General features: G+C 38.7%; 1 protein-coding gene across 2 annotated transcripts in view; it reads left to right on the top strand.

Annotated features, from left to right (window-relative positions):
* MAN2A1 (mannosidase alpha class 2A member 1) overlaps positions 1 to 17,915 on the top strand; it is a 128,045-nt gene extending 110,130 nt beyond the window's left edge. For both annotated transcript variants that reach the window (XM_080371225.1, XM_080371224.1), the window contains exons 20-22: positions 7,737 to 7,931; positions 13,926 to 14,036; positions 14,974 to 17,915. In XM_080371225.1, coding sequence (XP_080227351.1) covers positions 7,737 to 7,931; positions 13,926 to 14,036; positions 14,974 to 15,126 — 459 coding nt within the window. In that variant the 3' untranslated portion in view covers positions 15,127 to 17,915. The remainder of the gene's footprint in view (positions 1 to 7,736; positions 7,932 to 13,925; positions 14,037 to 14,973) is intronic.
* Positions 17,916 to 23,439: the final 5,524 nt, after the last annotated feature.

Raw genomic sequence — 23,439 nt, forward strand, 5'->3', positions numbered from 1 at the left:
AAACTTTTCTGAATCTGTGTGAGTCATTAGCCAACTTCAGGTAAGAGCAGGAACCAAGTAGAATAAGAGGTCTGTGTGTCAGCTGTTGGCGGGATGGAGGGGAGGAGAGAGATCATGGGACTGAGGGACCAGTGCAACTGGTGCCAGTTGCTGGCAAGACCTACGTTTTCTGGGTGTGCGTGTAAACTGCTAGCAAACTTCAAGTTGGCACCTGGAAGGGTGTGAGGTCTGAATGGGTGAATGGTTAAAAAGCCTGCAGTCCAGGCCTCGTTGTCAGACAGACTTAAAGTCCACACTGATTTTTGAGGGATAGTGGTTGTTAAGTGTACTTGTGAATCAAGAAATTGAGCGTCTTTGCCTAGTGAGCTTCAGACCTCATCAGCTGGAGGGCACAATCACACACAGATTGTCTGTTCTTCTCATGTTACACAAATGCTCTGTTTTATGCCGATGTTTCTCTCTGCTCACCTACACGGCTGGTTGTGTGTGTGCATGCTTATGGAGAAGGCATGCACTGCCTTTCTTTTGCCTGGTCTTAGAGGAGCAGAACCACAGCAGGCTTCCATCTATTTGACCTATGATGAGAGGAGTCCTGTCATCTTACAGACTACCAAATTTGCCTATAGCAGATTGGGAAGAACTAATCCTGTGTATCCAGATTTCCCTCAGTTTGGTTACCTGTAGCAGTCCCAGGTTTCCTCACCTGCAGTCTCAGTGCCAGGTGAGAATCCACAGGCTGATCATACATCCATACCTGGAGGACTTTCAGAACTTGTCAGACTTCGATTATTCTTTACAATGCACTACTTCGGATGGATTTAAAATAAGTGCATCTGATTTTCACTTGGTGAGGTAACAGCCAGGCTGTCTTGTGCGTAAAGCCTCCAAATAAGTTAAAACCATTTACTGCTTGATGTCAGTTTCATGAATTTGACTAGTATCAGTCTCAAATAAAAACTGAATTTCTCTTCCAAGTTGGGAACTTGAGGGCAATGTGTGTACAAGAATGTTGTGCAATTTTCTCGCTCTCTTCCTGTTTACAGACACCTTCTTCCCCAAGTGGGAAGCATATTAAGTATTCAGAATGTTTGCATTCAGGGAAGAATGTGTACTTTTAAAGCTAATGCATTTGTCCTACCTGTCACTTATTTTTGTCATGCATTTTAAAACTGAATATTCACATGGTCAATATGTTGTCTGCCATTTGGTTCTCATCTATAAGCAGGCTGGTACAGTATTACCAAGCCAGTTTCTCCTGTAGAAGCAGCATCTCATCAAACATGCAAGTGGATTGTCAATCTTTGTACAGAAGGAAACAAGTTTTTTTGTTTGTCTTTCGGAAGCTTTAGATTCTTTGACTGACACATCTCTGTTATTATCAGTAACTAGATTATGACTGAGATATTTAATAATATTGTCTGCCAATGCTTTGGGACTGGAGATGCTCTGAAGAGTCTTTTTACTCCACAGATTAGATTTTCCAATCCAGAAATATTCTTGTTTGAAGAGCATTGCCAGTTGGCTTTCCGAATGTCTTGACAGAGAAAGCTGATAAAAATTGTTTCATCACACCACATGAGAGACAATCAGAGATCTGTGTGTGGTCGCGGGGCCATGATCTCGTTGCAGTTACAGGGACACGCTGGGACAGCTCGCACGACTGGAACTCTGCCATGGGTGGCTATGTACCTTTTAGGAAAGACAGGCCAGCGGGGTGAGGTGGTGGAATTGCTCCTCATGTGAGGGAGCAGCTGGAATGTATCGAGCTCTGCCTGGGGGTGGATGCAGAGCGAGTGGAGAGCTTATGGGTAAAGCATTAAGGGGCAGGCCAGCACGGGGGACACCGTTGTGGGTGTTTGCTGCAGGCCACCTGATCAGGGAGAGGAGCTTGATGAGCCCTTCTACAGACAGTTGCAGGTAGCCTCACAGTCGCAGGCCCTGGTTCTCATGGGGGACTTCAGCCACCCGATACCTGCTGGAAAGGCAGCAGAGCTGGGAACACACAGCCCGGGAGGTTCCAGCAGGGCATTGATGATAACTTTGTGGTGCAGATGGTGGAGAAACCAAGAAGGCAAGGTGTGCTCCTGGACCTCGTAGTCACAAACACAGAAGGACTGGTTGGGGATGTGAAGGCTGGGGGCAGCCTTGGCTGCAGTGACCATGAGTGGGTGGAGTTCAGGATCCTGCGTGAAGGAACCAGGGCAGTAATTAGGATTGCAGCTGTGGACTTCAGGAGAGCTAACTTTGGTCTCTTCCAGGACCTGCTTGGGTCAGGGGTCTAGAAAGTACGGTGGTCCAAGAAAAGTGGCTAATATTCAAGCATCTCTTCCTCCAAGCTAAAGATTTGTGCATCCCTATGAGTATGAAATCAAGCAAGGTGGGCAGGAAGCCTGCATGGATGAGCAATTTGCTTCTGGCAAAAAAAAAACAAAACAGAAGAAAGGAGTTTATGAATTGTGGAAATAGGGACAGGCCACTTAGGAAGAATACAAGGATGTTGTGAGAACATGTAGGGAGGCAACGAGGAAGGCTAAGGTCTATTCAGAATTAAATCTGGTGAGGGATGTCAAGGACAACAAGAAGGGCTTCTTCAAGTACCTCAGTAGGAAAAGGATGACTGGGGAAAATGTGGGCCTGCTGCTGAATGGGGTGGGTGCCCTGGTGAGGAAGGACACACAGAAGGTGGAGTTACTGAGTGCCTTCTTTCCTTCAGCCTTCATTGCCAGGCCAGCCCTCTGGTTTCCCAGGCCCTGGAGGCAAGAGAGCAGGACTGGAGAAAGGAAGACTTTCTCTTGGTCAAGGAGGATCATGTTAGAGGTCACTTAAGCAAACCTGATACCCACAAATCCAGGGGCCCTGATGGGATGCACCCCCAAGTGCTGAGGGAGCTGGCAGGTGTTATTGCTGAGCCGCTCTCCCTCATCTTTGAAAAGTCCTGCAGGACAGGAGAGGTGCCCAAGGATGAGAGAAAAGCCAATGTCACTCCATTCTTCACAAAGGGCAAGAAGGAGCACTCAGGAAACTACAGACCATTCAGCCTCACCTCCATCCCTGGAAAGGTGATGGAACACCTCATCCTAGAGGTCTTCACAAAGCATGCAGAGGAAAAGATGATTATTAGGAGCAGTCAGCATGGATTCACCAAGGGAAAATCATGGCTGACCAACCTAGCAGCCTTGCGTGATGGAATGACTGGCTGTCCCCTAGATGAGGGGAGAGAAGTGTATATTGTTTACTGTGACCTCAGCAAAGCTTTTGACACTGTCTCCCGTAAGTCCCTCACAGGTGAGCTCAGGCAGTGTGGGTCAGGTGAGTGGATGGGGGGTGGACTGAGAACTGGCTGGTGGCAGAGCTCAGAGGGTTGTGATCAGTGCTGCAGAGCCTGGCTGGAGGCCTGCGGCTCACAGTGTTCCCCAGGGGTCAGTGCTGGGCCCAGTCCTGTTCAGCTTGTTCACCAGTGACCTGGGTGAAGGGGCAGGGTGTCCCCTCAGCGCGTTGCTGATGGTGCAGAACCGGGAGGAGCGGCTGATGCACCAGAGGCTGCGCTGCCAGTCAGGGAGACCTGGTCAGGAGAGCTGGGGCAGAGGGACCTCATGGAGCTCAGCAAAGGCAGGTGCAGGGTCCTGCCCCTGGGGAGGGACAGCCCCAGGCACCAGCACAGGCTGGGGTGACCTGCTGGAAGGCAGCTCTGCGGAGAAGGACCTTGGAGTGCTGGTGGGCAGCAAGGTGCCCGTGGGCCAGCAGTGTGCCCTGGTGGCCACGAAGGCCGGTGGGATCCTGGGGGGCATCAGGAGCAGCGTGGCCAGCAGGCCGAGGGAGGTGATCCTGCCCCTCTGCTCTGCCCTGGTGGGGCACATCTGGAGTGCTGTGTCCAGTGCTGGGCTCCCCAGTTCAGGAGACAGGGAACTACTGGAGAGGGCCCAGCGGAGGGCTACGAAGGTGATGAGGGGACTGGAGCATCTCCCCGACGAGGAGAGGCTGAGGGAGCTGGGCTGTTTGGCCTGGAGCAGAGCAGACTGAGAGGGGATCTTACCAGTGCACACAAACACCTTAAGGGTGGGCGTCAGGGGGACGGGGCCAGGCTCTTTTCAGTGGTGCCCAGCGACAGGACAAGGGGCAACGGGCACAAACTGCAACGGGAAATTCCTTCTGAGTGTGAGGTAGAACTTTATCTTGAGGGTGCCAGAGCCCTGGAACAGGCTGCCCAGAGAGGTTGTGGAATCTCCATCTCTGGAGTCATTGTAAATCTGCCTGGACGTGGTCCTTTGCAGCCTGCTCTGGGTGAACCTGTTTTAGCAGGGGCTTGGACTAGATGGTCTCCAGAGGTCCCTTCCAGCCCCAACCGTTCTGTGATTATGTGAAAGTGACAGAATTTTTCTTTCCAGGAATAATCCAGATGGTTTGGTATCTGACTGTTTTGATCTGCATCCCTTCATTTAGTAGGGCTAGAATTCTGTTTCCAGATTCTGTTGCAGTGTACTGACATCTGAAGTCAGCATCCATGTTTCAACATGTTAGATCAGATAGTTGGGTGCTAGTGGGGTTCTGGAGTTACAATTAGAATGCTTTCCCAATTAGGGTTTTACATAGCAGATAACAGTCTAGAAGAAGAGTAAACAGTGAAGATTTATGGTTTGATATTCTGTCTGCCACAGTTTTCTTACTTTCACATGGGTGATTTTAGACTACTTGCCTGTGTTGAAAAGCTCGTTTCTGTTAGCTCAGTTGAAGTCCAATTATCAACTGCTTCAGCTGTACTTTCTTCTGTACAGTATTTTCCATTTCTTTCGTCCATTCAATTACTGAATGATTTCTGAAGAGTCTAATGACTATTTTTTGCCTCTAATTAGGGAGCTTGGTTCCTCAATTTAAACTCTTAAAAGAAAACCCCTTGAGTCTTTTCTTAATCTTTTCCATCTTCTATTGATAAAATAGCTCATTTCTGATTTAAGAGTACTTTTTATAGATGAGGCCATTCTTGCAGCTTGTTGCAAATGGTAACCTAAGGTCCTACTGGAGTGCGGCTGATCGGTTTGTTTTTCCTCAAAATTAGTTTAGAATTATGCACCTTACTTTTGGTGACAAGGAAAGTTCCTATATGAGGATTTGTTTACATTTATTGCACAGTCACTAGAGTGGTATTTCAACATAGTTTCCAATTGGATAACTGTATACGAATGTTCTGTAAGGTAGTTAAAAAAGTCAGTATTTGCTCTGATTGAAGCTTATTAAGCCAGCGCTCAGCTTTATCAGTGGCATTCATCAGAATCTTGCCAGTACATCATGTTTGTGAGGCTGCCAGTGGAGCTCCATTCACACCGAGTCCTAAACACTGTCACTGAAGTTGAGGATATAATGCCACTTTTGAGAGAGTAGTACTTTAATTAGATGGAGACTGTGGGACTGCATCTTCTGACTTACCAGCAGCAGGGTACTGCTGAAAACCACCCACACAGTGATTGTGCATATAGAGTAACTGTTCTTCCAAATGTTATTTTTCAGTCACTCATCTCGTAGCAAACTGCATCCCTTCTCCAAGTAATTATTTGGGATGTCCTACGGTGAGAATTACCATGTAGAGGAAAGTTTTTTTTAAAAAATAGTTGTTTCTGAAGGCTCACCTTTCTTCCTCTTTCCAGCTCCTTGGAGTTCCTTAAATCTGAGTAATCTGGAGTTGAGGGGAACTGTGTTGGCTATGAGGCGTGCACTTCTTTCTTTGACGTGTTTATGGTGCATGTTAGGCAGTGGTTGAAAGTAGAGAAGAAAATGGATGAACATGAATGTGCTAGTCAAAATTGCTAATCTCAGATGCTTTGAGTGTGAATGCCTGTTATTTAAAAGTGCATGTGAAAAACTGATCTCAAGTAACTGTTGTTGCTGGACTGTTGTTCTGTCTTCTGTTACTTCTCAGGTAACATGCCTAGAACTATGAAGCAGTTGCAAGGGTTTTTTGATACCTTTTAAATATATAATAGGATGAATAAATTATTTGAGAGATTCATGTGTAGTTTGTAAGATATTCTAGGACACCCTTTTTAAGTTCTCAGATGCAAGCAGTGAATTTATTTTAAAAAGAAAAATGACTGAATAATAAGAGAATTGATAATAAAACATTTTGACTGACTTTAGCACATCTGTGGCAATGGAATTAATGGTGTTCCTTTTTAAGGTGAAACAGTGAATTCTTCTTTGAAAGAACATGTATATGCACATTTTCCTTGTGGGCAGAGTGTGCGTACAGTCACTTGAACTGAAGACTTTTAGCTTTAATTGTAAGAGAAAGCTTGCTCATACTTTAACTGGAAAAGAAGAAAATCCTGACAAGAAAGTTTGCTGGTGATGCTGAACTATTCAAGATAACAATAATAATAATTAAAAATAAATGAAGGCAAACTTAGGAACTGGAGGACTTAAGACAGATTAAGCATGCAGTGAAGTGGCAGATGGAATTCAATCTAAAGAAGTGTAGTGGGGCGCATGGAGGAGCAATCCTCTACAACTATCAACAACTACCATTTTTGGAAAGTAATTTGGGAGTCATAATAGATCTATAAAAAAAAACTAGCCTCAGTGCTTAGTAGCTACCAAAGAGGCAAACAGTCATTACTAAGAAAAGGACCAAGAATAAACCAGAAATTATCATCTTGCATCAATTCAACTCTGGCATATTTTCAATTGCTACACCGTCAGATGTATTTAATACTACTGCATAGGTATAAATAACTATGCATACATGCGATACACACCCCAAAACAGGAATTACTGTTGTGGTTGTCCATTATAAGCTGATAAATAATCCTCCCCTTTGCTTTAAGTGTCTCCCATTTATTTTTTAGTTCCGTATTTTAAGCCTATTGTAAAATGCAAATTTAAGATATTGGTGCTTAAGATACTATGTTTTCAGTAAACTTTCTGCAAAGTTTTCACTTATTTAACTATAAACAAGCTGACGTTATAAAACAGAAAATGCCTTTTGATAAATTTCCTTTATTTTCTGTTCTGGCTTCTTTAGAGCTTTAACTAGCTGTTGTAAATATGTAGGACTTGGTCATCTTGGGTTTGTAATGCAGCTTCTGCAGCCATGTAAAAGCTGCAAATGAAAACCTGGAAAGGTACAAAACTTGCAGAATCTTGGGAGAGAGTCCATTCAGTTCTTGCTGGCATGATGTTGAAATAAAACTGCTGAAAGAAATTGTTTGCATTGCGGACCAAGCCAAAGATGCTTGTTGCAGATTCTTCCAGCTAAGAGTTCTAAGAAACTAGATATTAAGAGAAAGAGGGTTGTAGGATCAAAGTTAAATGAATCTGAAGAAAATAGAAAAAAAATACAGGACAGAAAAATTATGCAGAAAAGGAAGCCTGCAAAAGACTAGCTGGCTGTCAGTATTCAAGTAGGTACTGAATAGGTAGGAGTAACTTGCTAAAGTAGTAGCTAGTTTCTCTAAACTGCATTGTTTACATGTCAAGGGCCAACACAGAAAACTGAGGGATGTTGTAAGATGGTGTCATCTAATGATAATTTTGGAAGATGTACTAATGATTCATAAAAATAGGTAGTATACCTAGTAATAGAAGAGAATTAGTGGATGATCAGAGGTTTCCAAAAGTAATTAAATGGACATTCTGTAAATTATAATTTTCTATTAAATTAATGGAATCATATATAAAGTGGGTTTCAAAATTTAGACATTATGGTGTATTAACTTGATTTTACAAATGTTTTTTGCATTTTGCAGAATGAAGAGAAGGCATCAGTCAGTTTCCCTTCGCTTCTTAGCCATATGACTTCTTCTTTCTTAAATCATCCTGTAATTCCAATGACAACATATGCAGATTCAGGTGTCCCAGAAATGCTAAATACTTTTTCTCCACTCATGTCATCCATGCCTTGTGACATGCATATAGTCAACCTGAGGACAATCCAATCAAAGGTAAGGCCAAACCACTGCTTTTATGATATAGCTTATATTATATATATATGAATTATGATATATATGATATAGCTTATTATTGTAGTCTAAACAAGTATTTTATTCTAAGAAAGTAATTTGTGGGTTTTTTTTAATATGATACCATAAATTGCGGTGTGATGACTAGTTCTTGTTAATTCTGTAAGTGCTAGAAATTTGTGTCTGAAAAATGTGAAGTATGGGAATTGCTTTTTCACAAAATACTAATATGCATAGTGCATATTCTGTCTCTGGAGGGGGCATATTTCAACGTTTTCCCAAAGTTTAAGAGCAGAAAGGTTCATACGCTTTGGCCTCTTTTTTATTAAGAATGAAATTTAAGGTCATTAGGCTTTGTTCTGAGTACAGTAACTTGTGTTTTTAATAAAGTCTATAGTTTTAAATCCATCTGATTCTATTTGGAAGATTTAAAGAAAAACTACCACATCTTAACTTCCATAGGAATAAATTGTTAAAATATTTTAAGGCTTAAATACAAGACCTATTGTAATTATTCTAACATCAATTTACAATTCTTGGTTCCTGGGAAATTGTTCTCTGGTAGGTTTACAAAAAAAGAACCCAAACAAAAAAAACCACAAAACAACTAAAAAACCCCACCTCAAACAAAAAATCTGTTCTGTACTCAATAACTTACACAACTGTAACCATCATATTTCAAATTTCTTTTTAATAAACTATAGAAGTAGAACTGTTTGTGCATCCTTCTTCCACCAGCTTTTGTGCAAATTCTTTTCAGGTTTTCAACACCTTTTAAAATGCGGGTATATTTACTTTATGCTCCATTGCAGTATCACTCATCAGTGCTGTTACCATAGATTAAATCCCTTTTTAATTCTGCCATGCTTACATACTTAAAAACTACAGTTGTCTCTTCTCCCTTAGTCTCTGTGGTGGCTGAAGTAGAACTGCACATCTATGATAACCTCAGATTATATCCTCAGATTATATTCAGTTTATCATAGTTATTCATTTTTAGTCTTCATCATTATTTTAAAACTTAGAAGAATTAGTTTACTTTCTTTTATTTTCTGTTAGTAGTTCAATGGCACATATATTCCTTCAGCCATGGCTATTTCTTACTTTGAATTTCAAAATGTAATAACTCTTGATTTTTGTGGGTCTTGTGCCTTTGAAGAGTTAGGAGTAAGCTTTGTACTGAATTAAGTAAGTCTTCGTGAGCATTGTATGTATGTTCCACGCATCACTATAAAATCTTTTCATTTGCCTCAGGCAGCTCAGCAGCACTTGTTTGCTTCAGCATGTCAGGTTTAGTGGCAGACCTTCATGAACATGTCCCCTCTCCCTTTTCAAGGCCTAAATGTCCCTTTGTATGATATGCCTATGACACCTGTGAAATGAAAGGCTGGCTCTGTGTCTGCTTTTTTGAGTTCAACATTACTACTCATAGGTGAATTGTATGATTTTTATTTGGGCTATGCCAGTCCTGCTGGCTCAGTTGATATAAGATTGTTTGAGGCTATGATCTCTTCCCTGTCCCCAACTGTGTATTTCAATAATTACTTGATTGACAGCTCTTGAGCTGGCAGCATTACTTTGTGCTTCAAAGTGAAAGTTATCAATAGTCGTAGGATAGGAGCACTATTGTTACAGATACAGAACATTTCTTCCCTACAGCAGAAGCAGTACTATGCCTTGCAAATAATTGCTTGCATGCCAAAATGGCCTTTTAAAAATCTCCCCTCGGTTTCTGCTTCCTTTCTCTGTCTTCCGTGAATGTGAATGACAAGTGTCATATTTCTGGCTGACACAATGCAAATTTTCGCAGAAACGTAGACTACTACTCCATTGCTTTAGCTGTTGAAGTTGATTTTCAAGAAATTATATCATTACAATTTCACATAAAAGGGTACCAATTTAAAATAAAGTATTATTAAGATTTAAAATAGAAATCAGAATGCATGAAGATGGATTAAAGTATAAATGAGAAAAAACTTAAGGGAATTCCTAGTTTCACTTTAAACTCTGCTCCTCTTGGTGGGAAGAATATTGCTAGTGTTGTAAGATATGTGATCTTGTCATGGAAGAGTCCACTGCCTTAGGAATATGAAACTAAAGACATTTTTAATAAAGGTCCAGTTTTTACATTGACACAGATTTTACCTACTGTAAATAGACTGGACCTCAAGATTTTAAAACTGAGTATATTTGTCCCTTTGTACTGAATGTAAATACATATTTCTGTCATGTTGCTTGAACTTTTCAATGCATGTTTGTTAGACTATAGTAATCAGATTAAAAAGATTAAATGTTTTTTCTTTCTCATTTAAATTTTAGCAATGTTGCCCTGGGATACGACTATGTGAAAGCCTAGCAAAATTTTTTTTCCATCTCAAAGCCTCATGCGAGAACCTCATTTTATCTCTCTGAGATAAAAATCAAATTAGACTTTGTAACCCTTCCAAGAAAGGCAGTCAGAGATTTGTTAGTAGTAAGGGAATTTTTGTCATACAACAATGCTGTGAAGTGTTACAGGATTAAGGATGTTGTTGTTTGTTGAAAATAGAGAAATCTGTCACAGGTTTTCATGCAGTTATCATGGTCACTTACAGAAGGTGTATTTGATGTAAATTAGGCTCTTCCTTGCTCAGGCATTCCTTAGGCTTGCATACACTTAATCTAATTTACTTAGAGATGATGTAAGAATAGGTAAGTTAAAGTAGATTTGGAGACTGTGGCAACTTTACTCATTCTTACACCTGCTTTGATAATAGGTTAGAATAGCTTAATTTATTACACATGGATGCTATGTGCATGTTAAAACCCTGGGAATTCTAAAAGTTTGACTGCTGTATCGTAGATGTTTATACTTATCAAAGCTCTTTTCCTGAAGATGTCATTAATTGTTTATTACCTTGCTTTGTTAAATCTTTTGATTCTTAACAAAGATAATATTTAATTTTAAAAACTTAAGAAACTAAATATTTATGTCATCATTTGAAATGCATAGATGCATTATGCAGATTATAACAAGGTAATTCCAGTGTAATAGAGAAAGTGTTGATACCCATTACTGGCTTGTAATTTTTAACATCAGTTTACCCCATAGGAAGTCAGGCTTTTGCAGTATGAATTTTAGTATTTCACTAATCTGGTGTTTAGGCAGAGTATTATTTTGTGTGCATAAAAATGTCTGCTTTTAAGTGCAACACTGTCACATCAATCAGTGAAAGTGAAAACCAAGTCAGGTTTTTCATAGTTGGAGACAGAAAGTAATTTTATCACATAATCATTATTACCTTACTTAATGTAGAAAGAGGTGCTACTGTTCCAATAAACAGGATAAAAAGCCATCAATGATATTAAGTACTGCATACTTGAATATGCTGACTGTAGACACCATTCGTTTGAAAAACCTGATATTAGGTGGTTATAAGCAAATGTTCATTAAACTCTTCTCAAACTGTTTTATTCATGATTTGTAAACTATGCAGTGTTTGCCTGTCAGTATTTTACTACAAAGTATCTAATTCAATTCCAAATACCATTGGTAAATTTTTACTACTTTAAACTAGAAATTTACTTAAGAAACACTAACATTATCAGTTCACCATTTTTTATTTTCTCAGCAAGTATTTAATACTATGAATTTGTTGCACTATGAAGCTGTGTCATGCTGGGTTTCAAAGAAGCTGGTTCAAGCTGTTCCAAGATCATCTTTATTGGGAGAAAATTGGTTTGGGTCTGAAGCCTGTTAGATTGAGGTCTCTCTTGTTTGTTACACCTTCAACAGCTTAAAGCTTTAACATCATAAAGAGCTTAATGTTTGTTGGCATAGGTTTCTCCAAGGCAATGGATAATTAGTGAATCATAGAATCATACAATCATTTAAGTTGGAAAAGACCTTTAAGATCATTAAGTCCAACCATTAACCTAGGACTGCCAAGTTCACCACTAAGCCATGCCTCTATGGACCACACCTACATATTTTTTAAATACCTCCAGGGATGATGATTCCACCACCTGCCTAGGCAGCCTGTTCCAATGCTTGACCATCCTTTCAGCAATGAATTTTTTTCGTAATATCAAATCTAAACTTCCCCTTGTGTAACTTGAGGCCGTTGCCTTTTATCCTATTGCTTGTTATCTGGGAGAAGAGACCAACCCCTACCTCACTACAGCCTCCTGTCAGGGAGTTGTAGAGAGTGATAAGGTCCCCCCTCAGCCTCCTTTTCTCCAGGCTAAACACCCCCAGTCCCCTCAGCTGCTCCTCATCAGACCTGTGCTCCAGACCCTTCCCCAGCCCCGCTGCCCATCTCTGGACACGCTCCAGCCACTCAATGTCCCTCCTGAAGTGAGGGGCCCAAACCTGAACACAGGATTTGAGGTGCGGCCTCACCAGTGCCAAGTACGGGGGGACAATCACTGTCCTGCTGGCCACACTGTTGGGGACACCAGCCAGGATGCTGCTGGCCGCCTGGGCCCCCTGGGCACACTGCTGGCTCCTGCCCAGCCGGCCGTCACCCAGCACCCCCAGGCCCTTTCCCACCAGGCCCTTTCCAGCCGCTCTGCCCCAGCCTGTAGCGCTGCGTGGGGCTGGTGTGACCCACGGGCAGGACCCGGCACTGAGCCCTGCTGAACCTCACACCACTGGCCTGGGCCCATCGCTCCAGCCTGCCCAGGTCCCTCTGCAGAGCCTCCTGCCCTCAGGCAGATCAACACTCCCACCCAACTTGGTGTCATCTGCAAACTCACTGAGGGTGCACTTGATCCACTCATCCGGATCCTTGATAAAGATACTAAACAGGCCTGGCCCCAGTACTGAGCCCTGGGGAACACCACTGTGACTGGCTGCCAACTGGATATAACTCCATTCACCACCACTCTTTGGGCCAGAAGTGAACCTGCTCATGGCTGAGAATTTTGGGAGAAAGCACCAGTACAAAAACAAGCAAACAGAAATAAATTAGAGAAAAATAGGCCAAGGAGCTGGCATGATTGTTTATAGAACCGGCTTTTTTATGCCTTTATAATATATGTAATAAAGTGAAGAGCTGAAGAATGTAAAACAACAGCAGACAATAAATACATAAAGTAATGCATCACAGAAAATAAGTGACTAATGTGAGTGTAGTGGTAACAGCAGCTTGCAGCATGAAGGGTATCTTGCCACGTACCACTCCTGTGGTATGAAGGTAGCTTGCTTGCTGTGTTACTCTTGGTGTACAAGAGTGGTTTTCTACATCTTACCGTAAAACAAACAAAAAAATATTTTGTGTGTAAATCGAAGTTTCCCAGCCAGTTCTAAGCTAAGACTTTGTTTTCTGAAGTATATATCAAAAGAAGTTCCTGATTTGCATTTGTATGCTATCCTTGTGACGTTCATCCTAAGTGATTTCCATGATTTGTTCCAAACTATGAAGCTGAGTTTGTGGGTTACTCTTTGATGCCTGTCGAGGCTCAAAAGCACTGTAAGTCTTATCTATAAATGTAAAAAAACCTTATTTGATATTTGTGTTCTAGTGTATGGTTTTGTGTACACCTTAAGCTGAGTTAGATTGTAGAGGGCAGCTCTGCAAAGTAGAAGCTTGAAAGAACAGAGTAACAATGACTATTTAAAACTAGCTATTTTAATTAGCATATGATTTCTAGTTTTATCTTGCTTTTGCCCTGTAATTTTTCTGGGAAGCCAATTAATACAACTATGATAGCTACACTTTGAGTGTGCACAGGTGCATCTATTGAGCCTTGAACTCCTTGCTTAACAACTTACATTTACATTCTGTAGTATTTTATATTTGAACTCTGCTCTTTAGTTCTTTGTTTGGCGTTACAAACATTAAAAGAAACATGACTGTTCAATATAGGCTGAACATTATTTAAGGCATAAGTGGCTCTATTCACTGGCAATGGTAATGGTAATTTTATGAGATCCTAAAATATCTTTCTAGCTTCGCTACTTTCTGAGTAATCTTTTATTTTGTTTATTTTTAGGTAGATAATGAGCCATCTGATGAAGCTGCTCTGATTCTTCACAGAAAGGGATTTGACTGTAGATTTTCAAACAGAGACATGGGTCTGCTCTGTTCCACTACTCAGGGAAAGGTATACTGACATTTTATGGGTAGCTTACCTGACAAGTATCACAGAAACTCATATTTAAGTCAAATTGTAGGTGAAGTCTAGGTAGTTATTTATCAAGAGTTATACTTTCAGGATAATAGTTAAGTTTACCTTGAAATCTGCTTTCCATTTGATAAAGATATGGATCTGCTGGTGTGTGGGAATGACCGTGTAAGCATCAACAAGTAAACTTCTAGGTCAGTTTTAATCTCATTAACTTCCTGTAAATGTTGTTTTCATATAACATGGATCACTATTTCTCAATTCTTTAATAGCATTTTAGAACTTTACTAAGTAAAAAGAGTCAAATTACATACTCTGAAATGTATTGAATATTATTAACATGTTCACAAATTATGTGACTGTTATTTGAAAACTGTTACTTATTAGAGTATGTCCTTTGTCTCCCCATGATCACTTACATGACCTGCACCATTGCAAATATCTGAGCATTCTGCAATTGCTATAGAATTAATGTGATACATAAAATGTTCAAATACAAATTATATCACTTCATTCTGAGGAGTACAGATGGAGTAGATTGTTATGAATCTGTAGAAATTTTGTCATCAAATTTTGAAATAGTTTTGGGATGGGATTTTTCTTAAGCAGAAGAGTAAGTATGGTTTTGTTTAGAAACAGGAAGAGTTTTAGTCCAAATATTTCTGATCAGTTTTTTAATATGTTGATTTAATTTACCTGCTTTGAAACGTGGCAAGTGAACACAGCCCAAAAAGATCTAATTTAGTATATAGCATCTGAGATGTGGTACTTAGAAATATTTGTGATCTTTGATGTAAGAATGTCTGTGCCAATGACCTGTAAGGAGATGTATCGTTTGGATCATTGTTAGAGATCAGGTTGAAGTCAATGTTAAAAGGTATATACTGTATTTTCTAATTATTATTTTTTCCCCTAGATAAAGGTGCATAAACTCTTCAATAAATTCAGAGTGGAAAGTCTTACACCTGCATCTTTATCTTTGATGCATTCACCTCCAGATGCCAGAAATACAAGTGAAATAAATATGAGTTCTATGGAGATTAATACGTTCCGGATTCGGCTAAGATGAAATCTGGCTTTAATACTCAGATAGAAGAGGAATCTGCAATTATATGTCCTCTTAAGTTTCACGTGCAATAAGAAGCACATTATTATTATTCCAGCTTCTGGATACTGTGAGAAAAACATGCATTCTATAATTTTTTGACAACACAGTGAAAAGCCATGTTGCAAGCAACTTTTTTTTGGTTTTGGTTGGGTTTTTTTTCTTTCCATAAAGTAGCAACATCAATATAAGTTAATGCAACAAGTTAAGAAATTTCTAAGGATGTTAACCTCTCAACAGCTTAAATCTCAGGTTAAATGCTAACTAATGACGTTTCTCGTGTTTTAATTTTCATAAAGAGGGGATTGGATTTTAAACAGCCTTCTTTGCTGATCCTTGATGAATTTATTTACAAATTATTCAGTATAGAAAGTCCTGATGCAGCTTGGAAATAAAATGGAATGAAATGTTCTTCTGTAAGTAGCTAATGTCCAAATATTTACAATCATTTATATAAATGACAATAATCTCAATTTATTCCACAATTAATTTCAATTTATTCAACACAAAGGGGATTATTAATTGTGGTAAAATGAAAGCCTGCAGTACTTGTGATAAGTGATGGTAGATTTTAATACTTCTACCATTCACCTGAGTTATGTAAATAGGAAAACATGAACCTACAAAATAATTTTGCAATGGAAATGTTTAATAAAACGCCCATTTTGTTACTTGACACACTGGGATATGTGCAATTATTCCATTATCATGTCTGATGAGAAGTGTCCATAATCATCATGAACACAAGATTTTTTATAAAACTCATTTAGATACCGATGTTCTCTGAAATGAGTTTTCTATTTCAAGATTACCATATCAAGATTAATGTGCCTTATTTTTTTTATAAGTCTTGTTACAATTTTGGTGTCTATGTTAATGTTTTTGGGGGAAAGGTAGTTTATATAATACTTAAGCTGTGTATCTCCTATTTGACAATGCTGGCCACACTCTGATCTGTTTCCTCCTGCACCAAGTTTGTGCTATCTTATTCTGAACATTTTGACTATTTGAATGTATTAAAATGATGTCATAACATGAAACACAGACAAAAAAAGAATTACTGTACAATCTAAATTCACCTGCTTTCAAGGAAATTGCAACTTGATGCAGAGAGTTGATAGTAAGCAAGACGTAGTCTGCAAACCCATCAAAACATGTGCTTGCATGTCACAGACTGTGGTGACCTGTTAATTCAGAATCATGTGCCTATATTTTAAACATTTTTCAAACTTGCAACCTCACTTACATTGCCAGTGTTCATATTACAGTCTTTACAGACTGAAGAATGGAGTCTTACTTTTTGCTTTGTTTTCACATATTAAGTAATTCATATTTAGTGCTGAAGCCATTCAAGTGTGAAAAATACTTCCCTGAGTAGAGCTGCTGTTTACAGTTAATATATATAAACATGCACTTGAATATGGTCCCATTTCCTAGTCTTCATTTATCTTCATAACTTTCTTCTATCTCTTGCTTATATTTTACTTTTCCATACATCATTGCTTATCTCTAATACTAATGCATGAAAAGGCATCATAACTGGTAAAAAGATGTGCTATTTTCTAACTCTAATATTGCCTACCGTATTTAATTTCATCGTTGTTCCACAGTGTATCAAATTATGTATCATGTAGCTACAGGCTATCTTAAAACAAAATGAAAGTGGAACTTTGATTTCATGCGTTGTCACAGGTTGGATCTCTGTAGATTTTGCTACTTAATTCAATCTACTGTGTGTTTTGTAATTAATGGAATACTTAGTAGGATCTGGTGCAAGTTACATCAAGAATGTAAGAACCACTAACCACAAAGGGAAGAATCAGTTGGATCCAGTAAATGGATGTTTTCATGCAATAAACATGTACTGTAACTTTCCTTAGCTGTAGTATTTGAAAATACTACTTTTTGCTGGAACTCAAATCTTGGTAGACTTGCCAGCAGAAATTTCTTACAACATTATTTTGTTGCATCTTCAGAGTTAAAATGCTTCAGAGACTTTTATGTGACTGTACAAGAGTGTTCAAAATCTTATTTCAGTTTTGTTAGGCAGAAAAGTAAAATTTTGATGCAATAAAGTTTTAAAGTATCTTGCCTGTTGGAATTGCTTCCAAAAGATGTTTCATACAGCATTTGATCTTTTCTTTTATCATCAGCTGTACAGTCATGATGCCTGAATCTTTTTTAACCAGCAGATTTAATCTTTGTTCCTTTAATTTACATTTTTTGTGTAACAGAAGAGCCTTCAATTTGGGATCCTTTACTTCAAAACTCCACTCAAATTCTAATAATAAATTTTACTTTAATTGGTTCAGAATGTGGCTGTCAATAGATTTGGATTTTTTTGCTTTTGCTTTTTTCCCCAAGAGCTCTTAATGAATTCTTACATGGATATTTTAATTAAGTTCTGTGCATTGGCCATCTATAATTTAATCATAGTATTTTCTTTTTTTTGTATCCGCTGGGTTTGTAACTACTGGTTAAGAGAACCAATCATTCTTACCTTCTGCTATGGTTTCAAAGGCAATGCTGGGTAAGAAATAGTTTTAAAAACTTGTGATTATTTTCCATACCAGAGTTGTGCTGAATTTGTTGTTACATTCCTTTATCTTAAATGTCTTTGGTTTACTTCCTCATATTGTCTGAAACAAACTGATTTCAACTGAAGGTTTTTTGATACTTTCTCTTGGAAGGTTTTATATCTTATGGGGATATGTAAAATAAGATCTCTAATAAAAGATAATGTTATTGTGAAATGTGGTCAGTGTCATTAATGTCTTAGCCAGCTAATTTAAATTTAAGAGAGAGACAGAGAGAAACAAGCATGCCTTCTTTGAGAAGGTTGATAGATCAATAGCTTTTGGGAATTACAATTACTTGCAGTGAGATGAACTCCAGATGAAAGATGCAATCTATTTCACAGTCACCAAACAGAAGATGATAGATGCTAACTTCAGAGACATAAACATGTGATTGCACGGTGTGGGAAGGGAATGAGTAACACTTCTCTCAGGTAAGGAACCTTGCCCTGACTTAGCAGAAAACAGCTGTGAAATTCTAGAATTCTTTTTTGACTTGAACTAATATCATTTCTCTTTTAAGCATTTGAGAGTAATGGAATGGAAGCTGTTCTTGTAAATTAAATTAACAAACACACCCTTAGAAAATAAAGTCAAAATAACAGTTCAACTGCAATTAGAACGAACACTTTTAAGAAAATAATATAATGCTCATATAATGTGCTGTAATTACATATGACATGTTGAACAGAAATAGAGGCTTTACAGGTTTGCTTCCCAAAATGCTAATGGAGCTTGAGCCTAATCAGTTGCAAAGATCGTATAAATTTCACTCAGTGCCTGAAGCTATTTGATGTTGGACTCAATAGTCTTAGCTGTAAGCATAAATATATATACACATCCTATGTAAATCTCTGTAATTTTAAAGCTGATGTTTCAAGATTAGAAGTATGTAACATCTAACTGCAGCAGGCACCAAGGGGTATGGGTCCAGTTTAAAGCACCCCTTCATCTTTTTAAGATCATCCTACTTTGGAATCCGTATAATCATCTGGACAGAACATGTTCCACTAATTTTGGTTACCAATAAAGTAATCTTTTACTTTTTGAGATTAAACTAACTCTATGTGATGTACCAGCTGTCCATCATGTTGTAAAAAAACAGGTGCTAGATCTCTCTACACATCTTTACTAATACTGACACTGAAATACATTGCTCAGATTTAACAGGTTATCTGACTTGTGCTGAGTTGTATACATGATAACATACAAAACAGATTCTATTTTTCAAAACTGCAAAATTCAAAAGTGGTCCTGTTTGGTTTAGGATAACTACTGTGTCATAATGTTAAGAATTTGCAACAGCAAAAATCACCCAAAGGTATTGTCTTCTAAAAGAGGGAATGTATGAAAAAAATTAATACATTATTTAGAATAAGCTCAGTTCATTGGCGAACTGCCCGCCCCTACCTACCAAAACCCATCCCCCCACCACACATCCACCCGCCCCTACTGTTGGGATTTTCAGATATTCTTACTGATACAAAATTTCTCTGTCTCCAAACATTTCTGTAATTTACCTGCTTACCTGTAACGTACCTTTTTAGAAGTCGTGAATATACTCAGAATTAATTGATCTGTCTTCATCGGGCAATAATAAATCAGACTTTTTGTTAATGCCCACTGTTACAGCTATTCATATCAACCTGTTTGCATCAATGAGCAACGAAGTCTGTAATTTCTTATGTGGTTTGGGCTGCTTTCTCTTGAGTTCTGTTAGATGTTTCCTAACTATTTTCCAGAAGCAGGTATGCATGAATCATATAGATTTAACCAGTTTGAAAAAAGGGTATCTCTAGTTTGTGTAACTTGTGTGTACATATCTCAGCAAGAATGGGATGCAACCCAACTTGTTCTGAAGAAATTAGCCTTTTTACAGCTTGCTTTTGAGAACTGAAATCCCTTTAAACTATAGGCTTTGTACTGGAAGAATTTCTTGCAAACAGTGAAACAAAATTGTTTGCAATTTTTCAGTGAATATTGACTTGAACTCAATACTAAAGATTTCTGCATAGTAACTCTTTTGTAGTATTGCAAAAAATGAGCAATTATATCTATTACATTGTTCTAGGCAAAATACCTGAAACTGCTAGGTTCTGCCATCCTTTAAGACAGTGAGAGTAGCAAAGCTGTTTTGAAACATGGACAGCTGGAGGATTTCCAGGGAAGAGAGCAAAATTACCTGGAATCACAGAGGAAGTCTCTTGTTAGAACACAAGTTTTAGGGATATTGAGAAATCTAGCCATAAAACAACCGGACAGTCAAGTCACATTGGAGAGAGAATCAGCAACCTGATTGTGCTAGATCATAAAGTTGCCTGGAAAACAGCAGATACTAAAGATTTGGCCAACTTTGAATTTAATAACAGAAAAGAGCTTCAAAGACTTCAGCAGTAAGATGTGCTGATGAAAGAAAATGAGCAGTTCTAGATGACAGTGAAGGTGAGTTTTTTGATGATGCCAGTTAAATACTATCAGCAATACTGTACATTTATAGCAGTTCTTCTCGAGGTCCACAAAAGCTTGAGGAGGAGAAGGCAAATTGTCCCAGTCCAATTCATGCAAAAGTCCTATATCCTTGAGAAAATTCCTTGGTGACTGACTTGGCTTAATTCAGTGTGGTGGCGAGAGGAATAGATGTGAAAAGGAAGAAAAAAAAAATAGGCCTGGTAATGACATTGTGTGGTTTTGCTAGGGACTGGAGCTTCTCTTGTATGAGGAGGATCTGAAAGAGCTGGCAGTGTTCAGTCTGGAGAAGAGAAGGCTCACGGGGCAGGGTGGAATCTTATCGATGTAATATAAATATGTGAAGGCAGGGTGCAAAGAGGATAGAGCCAGGCTCTTGTCATGGTGCCCATTGACAGCACAGGAGACATTGGGCACAGACTAAAACACAGGTTCTTCATATACATCAGGAAACACTTTTTCACTGTGAGGGTGACAAAGCACTGGAACAGGCTGCCCAGAGAGATTGTGTAATCTCTTGTCTTTGGCAATACACAAAAGCCATCTGGACGGGTCCTAGGTACCTGGCTGTAGAATGGCCCTGCCTGAGCAAAGGTTTTGGCTAGATGGCCTCCAGAGGTCCCTCCCAGCCTCAGCCATTCAGCCATTCTGTGCTGCTTTGTGGCCTATTCCTGCGCAGGGGAAGGAAGGCCTCATTAGATAACCAGAACTTGCATGAGATGCATGTTTGAAGATGTGAGGCCAAAGATGATAGTTGAAAATTGAGAGAAGGCATAATCTTTATCAGAAATGTTTTTCCTGGTTCACTGTGCAGTACTGACCGTTTCCAGGAAAAAAAAAGAGAAGTTGGCAAATTTGGTGAATTTGGACTTGCAGTTTACAATGTCTAATGGCGACAAAATACATCCTAAGTAAGCCATGCTGTCTGAATCACTGAATTCAGTGTACTGAGAAACAGCTTTGCAAACAAATTACTTTTGTTCACAAAACTCTTTGTTTAATACCTCTGACAGTGAAAAGTATCATTTTGTCCCATATGTTTTGAATTATATAAAACAGTAACCCATTCCAAACTAAAATAAATTAAACAATCCGAGTTTAAGAGCAATTCAGATAACAATTGTGTCAAAAGATTGAATACAGCTGTTACAAATGTGTCAATTCTGAATGGAGCAGGCTAATAAAAGTCCTTCACCCAGATAAAGAATTATGGTTTGCACGCCAAAAGGCAATTGTCTATTTTGACAGTGCCAAAATAATTCCCATTGCTTTTGCTTGTATCTTGGTAAATGAACTCTACTGGCTTGACTAGTAGGCATGAGGGAGAAACTGTGAAAGCTCAAATATAACTCCAAGGCAAACTTATTCAATGGTTTTGGCACAGAAATACACAATGTAGTCACCTAATTGGTCTCCAAATAGACAAAATGAGCTGTGAATTGTCATTCATCAGAAACTTGGACTTTAGAATATGAGGTAAGTTGCTAGTAGTTGGGTTGAGTTGGGTTTTAATATAGCTAATAAATGTCTAATCACTTCTAGGAAAGGTGCCTTACAAACTGAGTTTGTGGAGGTTCATCTTTAAAGATATGGTTTAAGGGATTTGTGGACTGTGAAAACACAAGACTGTCGATATGACCAAATGTGCAGAAATGTACATCATTTCAAAAAAGATTTTATTTTAGCCACACAATCAACAAAAATAAATTTCCAAGGGCAAAATCAGAACTGAAAATGCTCAGAACTGTATAATTTCTCAGGCAGACATAGGTGGAAGTAGTTTTGTTGGACTTTGATCCTATTATACATCATCTGCTTGAGGATTTGCCAGTTTTTCAGAACTCTTTTATGGATTAGGTGAGAAACACCAGTTTATGTTCTAGTGGTCAAAGTTTGGAAAGTTGTGGTGGCTGTTGATGCCCTCAGCTACCTATTACTGTTTTTACACTGGACAAAAGTTTGGGAACATAGAAGTTTTGCAAATCTGATTTCCATATTACAAAAAAATCTAAAATCTACTTTAGGAATTCATTGAGAGAACTGAGTATATAGATATTTTCCTTACTGTTTGTATCATTATTACTATGGGAGAAAGTGTATTTACTGTAGAGATCTTTGGTCTAATTGAATGGACAAGTAACTACTTGCTAATCAGCATATCTGAAATTCTATTATATAAATTTTGAATTCAGACTTTGTTGAATCTCTGCCCTTCAGGAAAATAGGAATAAGTTTACTGTGGAAAAGATTTGGTTTGCTCTGGAAAATGAGATTTGTGTCTATGTTCTAATGATTTGAAGAAAAATAAATATTCCCATTTCCACTGTTGGGAAAGGAGTATAGGAGAGCAGGATTGCACTCAAAGACAGCAGGGTTTTTTAAAAGTAAAGAGGCAATTAAGAACAGTTATAGAACTGGCAAATCAACAGGCAAACATCCATCCTAGAAACACAGTTCACCTTCAAGTCCACAATAAATTGTTCCTGATTGCAGAAAGTATGCTTGGATTTCAAATGTTAAGAATTCCACAGGAGAGAGGAAAGCCAACTGATGATCAGAGCATGACTCCAGTGCTTAAGCTGGGAAGAGGAAGCTTTTAAGATTATGTCATTATTTTAAATTGTTGGGCAGTCTGCAGTTCTAAAAGCTTCAGTTAAAGTAGGAGAGAATTTATCTGGGGAAAAAGGAAATTTGGCAGTGTAAAACACACAGAAAATGGGACCAAGTGAGTCTCTAGCCAAGACTAGCTCAGTGGAGGAGCAACTATGTACATTGCTGTTAATATTTCTGAATTGCATAAGAGGTATGAGACTTAACAAGTAGAAGGAAAAGTTTATAGTGACTGTACATCTTTGCATCTATGGCAGACCAAGAGAAACATGAACCTATAGTGTTTTGGCAAGTAGAGATATTTGGAATCTAAAAATTCATATTATCTTAGTAAACTTGCAGTCTTCTACTGGATTTGGGTGGGACAGTGGCAATCGACGATAACTTTTGTAAGCTAATGCTATAAAGATGAAATCAGTCTACAGCATCTGGTTGCTCAGCAACAGTCAGTAGCAACCTGGCTGGCACACAGCAACATTTCTCATAGCTGGGCATCAACAGACAACCCTACAAAACTCTTGTTTGGAGGTCTTGGAAAGCACAAATAGATTCTGTCATGTGGATGGTGTACGGATCCTGCCAACTCAAACTGATAATAGTTTCACTTTGAGCAGAGAAAATCTGA

The sequence above is a fragment of the Falco punctatus genome (assembly GCF_963210335.1).
Source record: "Falco punctatus genome assembly, chromosome: Z".
NCBI classification, from domain to species: Eukaryota; Metazoa; Chordata; class Aves; order Falconiformes; family Falconidae; genus Falco; species Falco punctatus.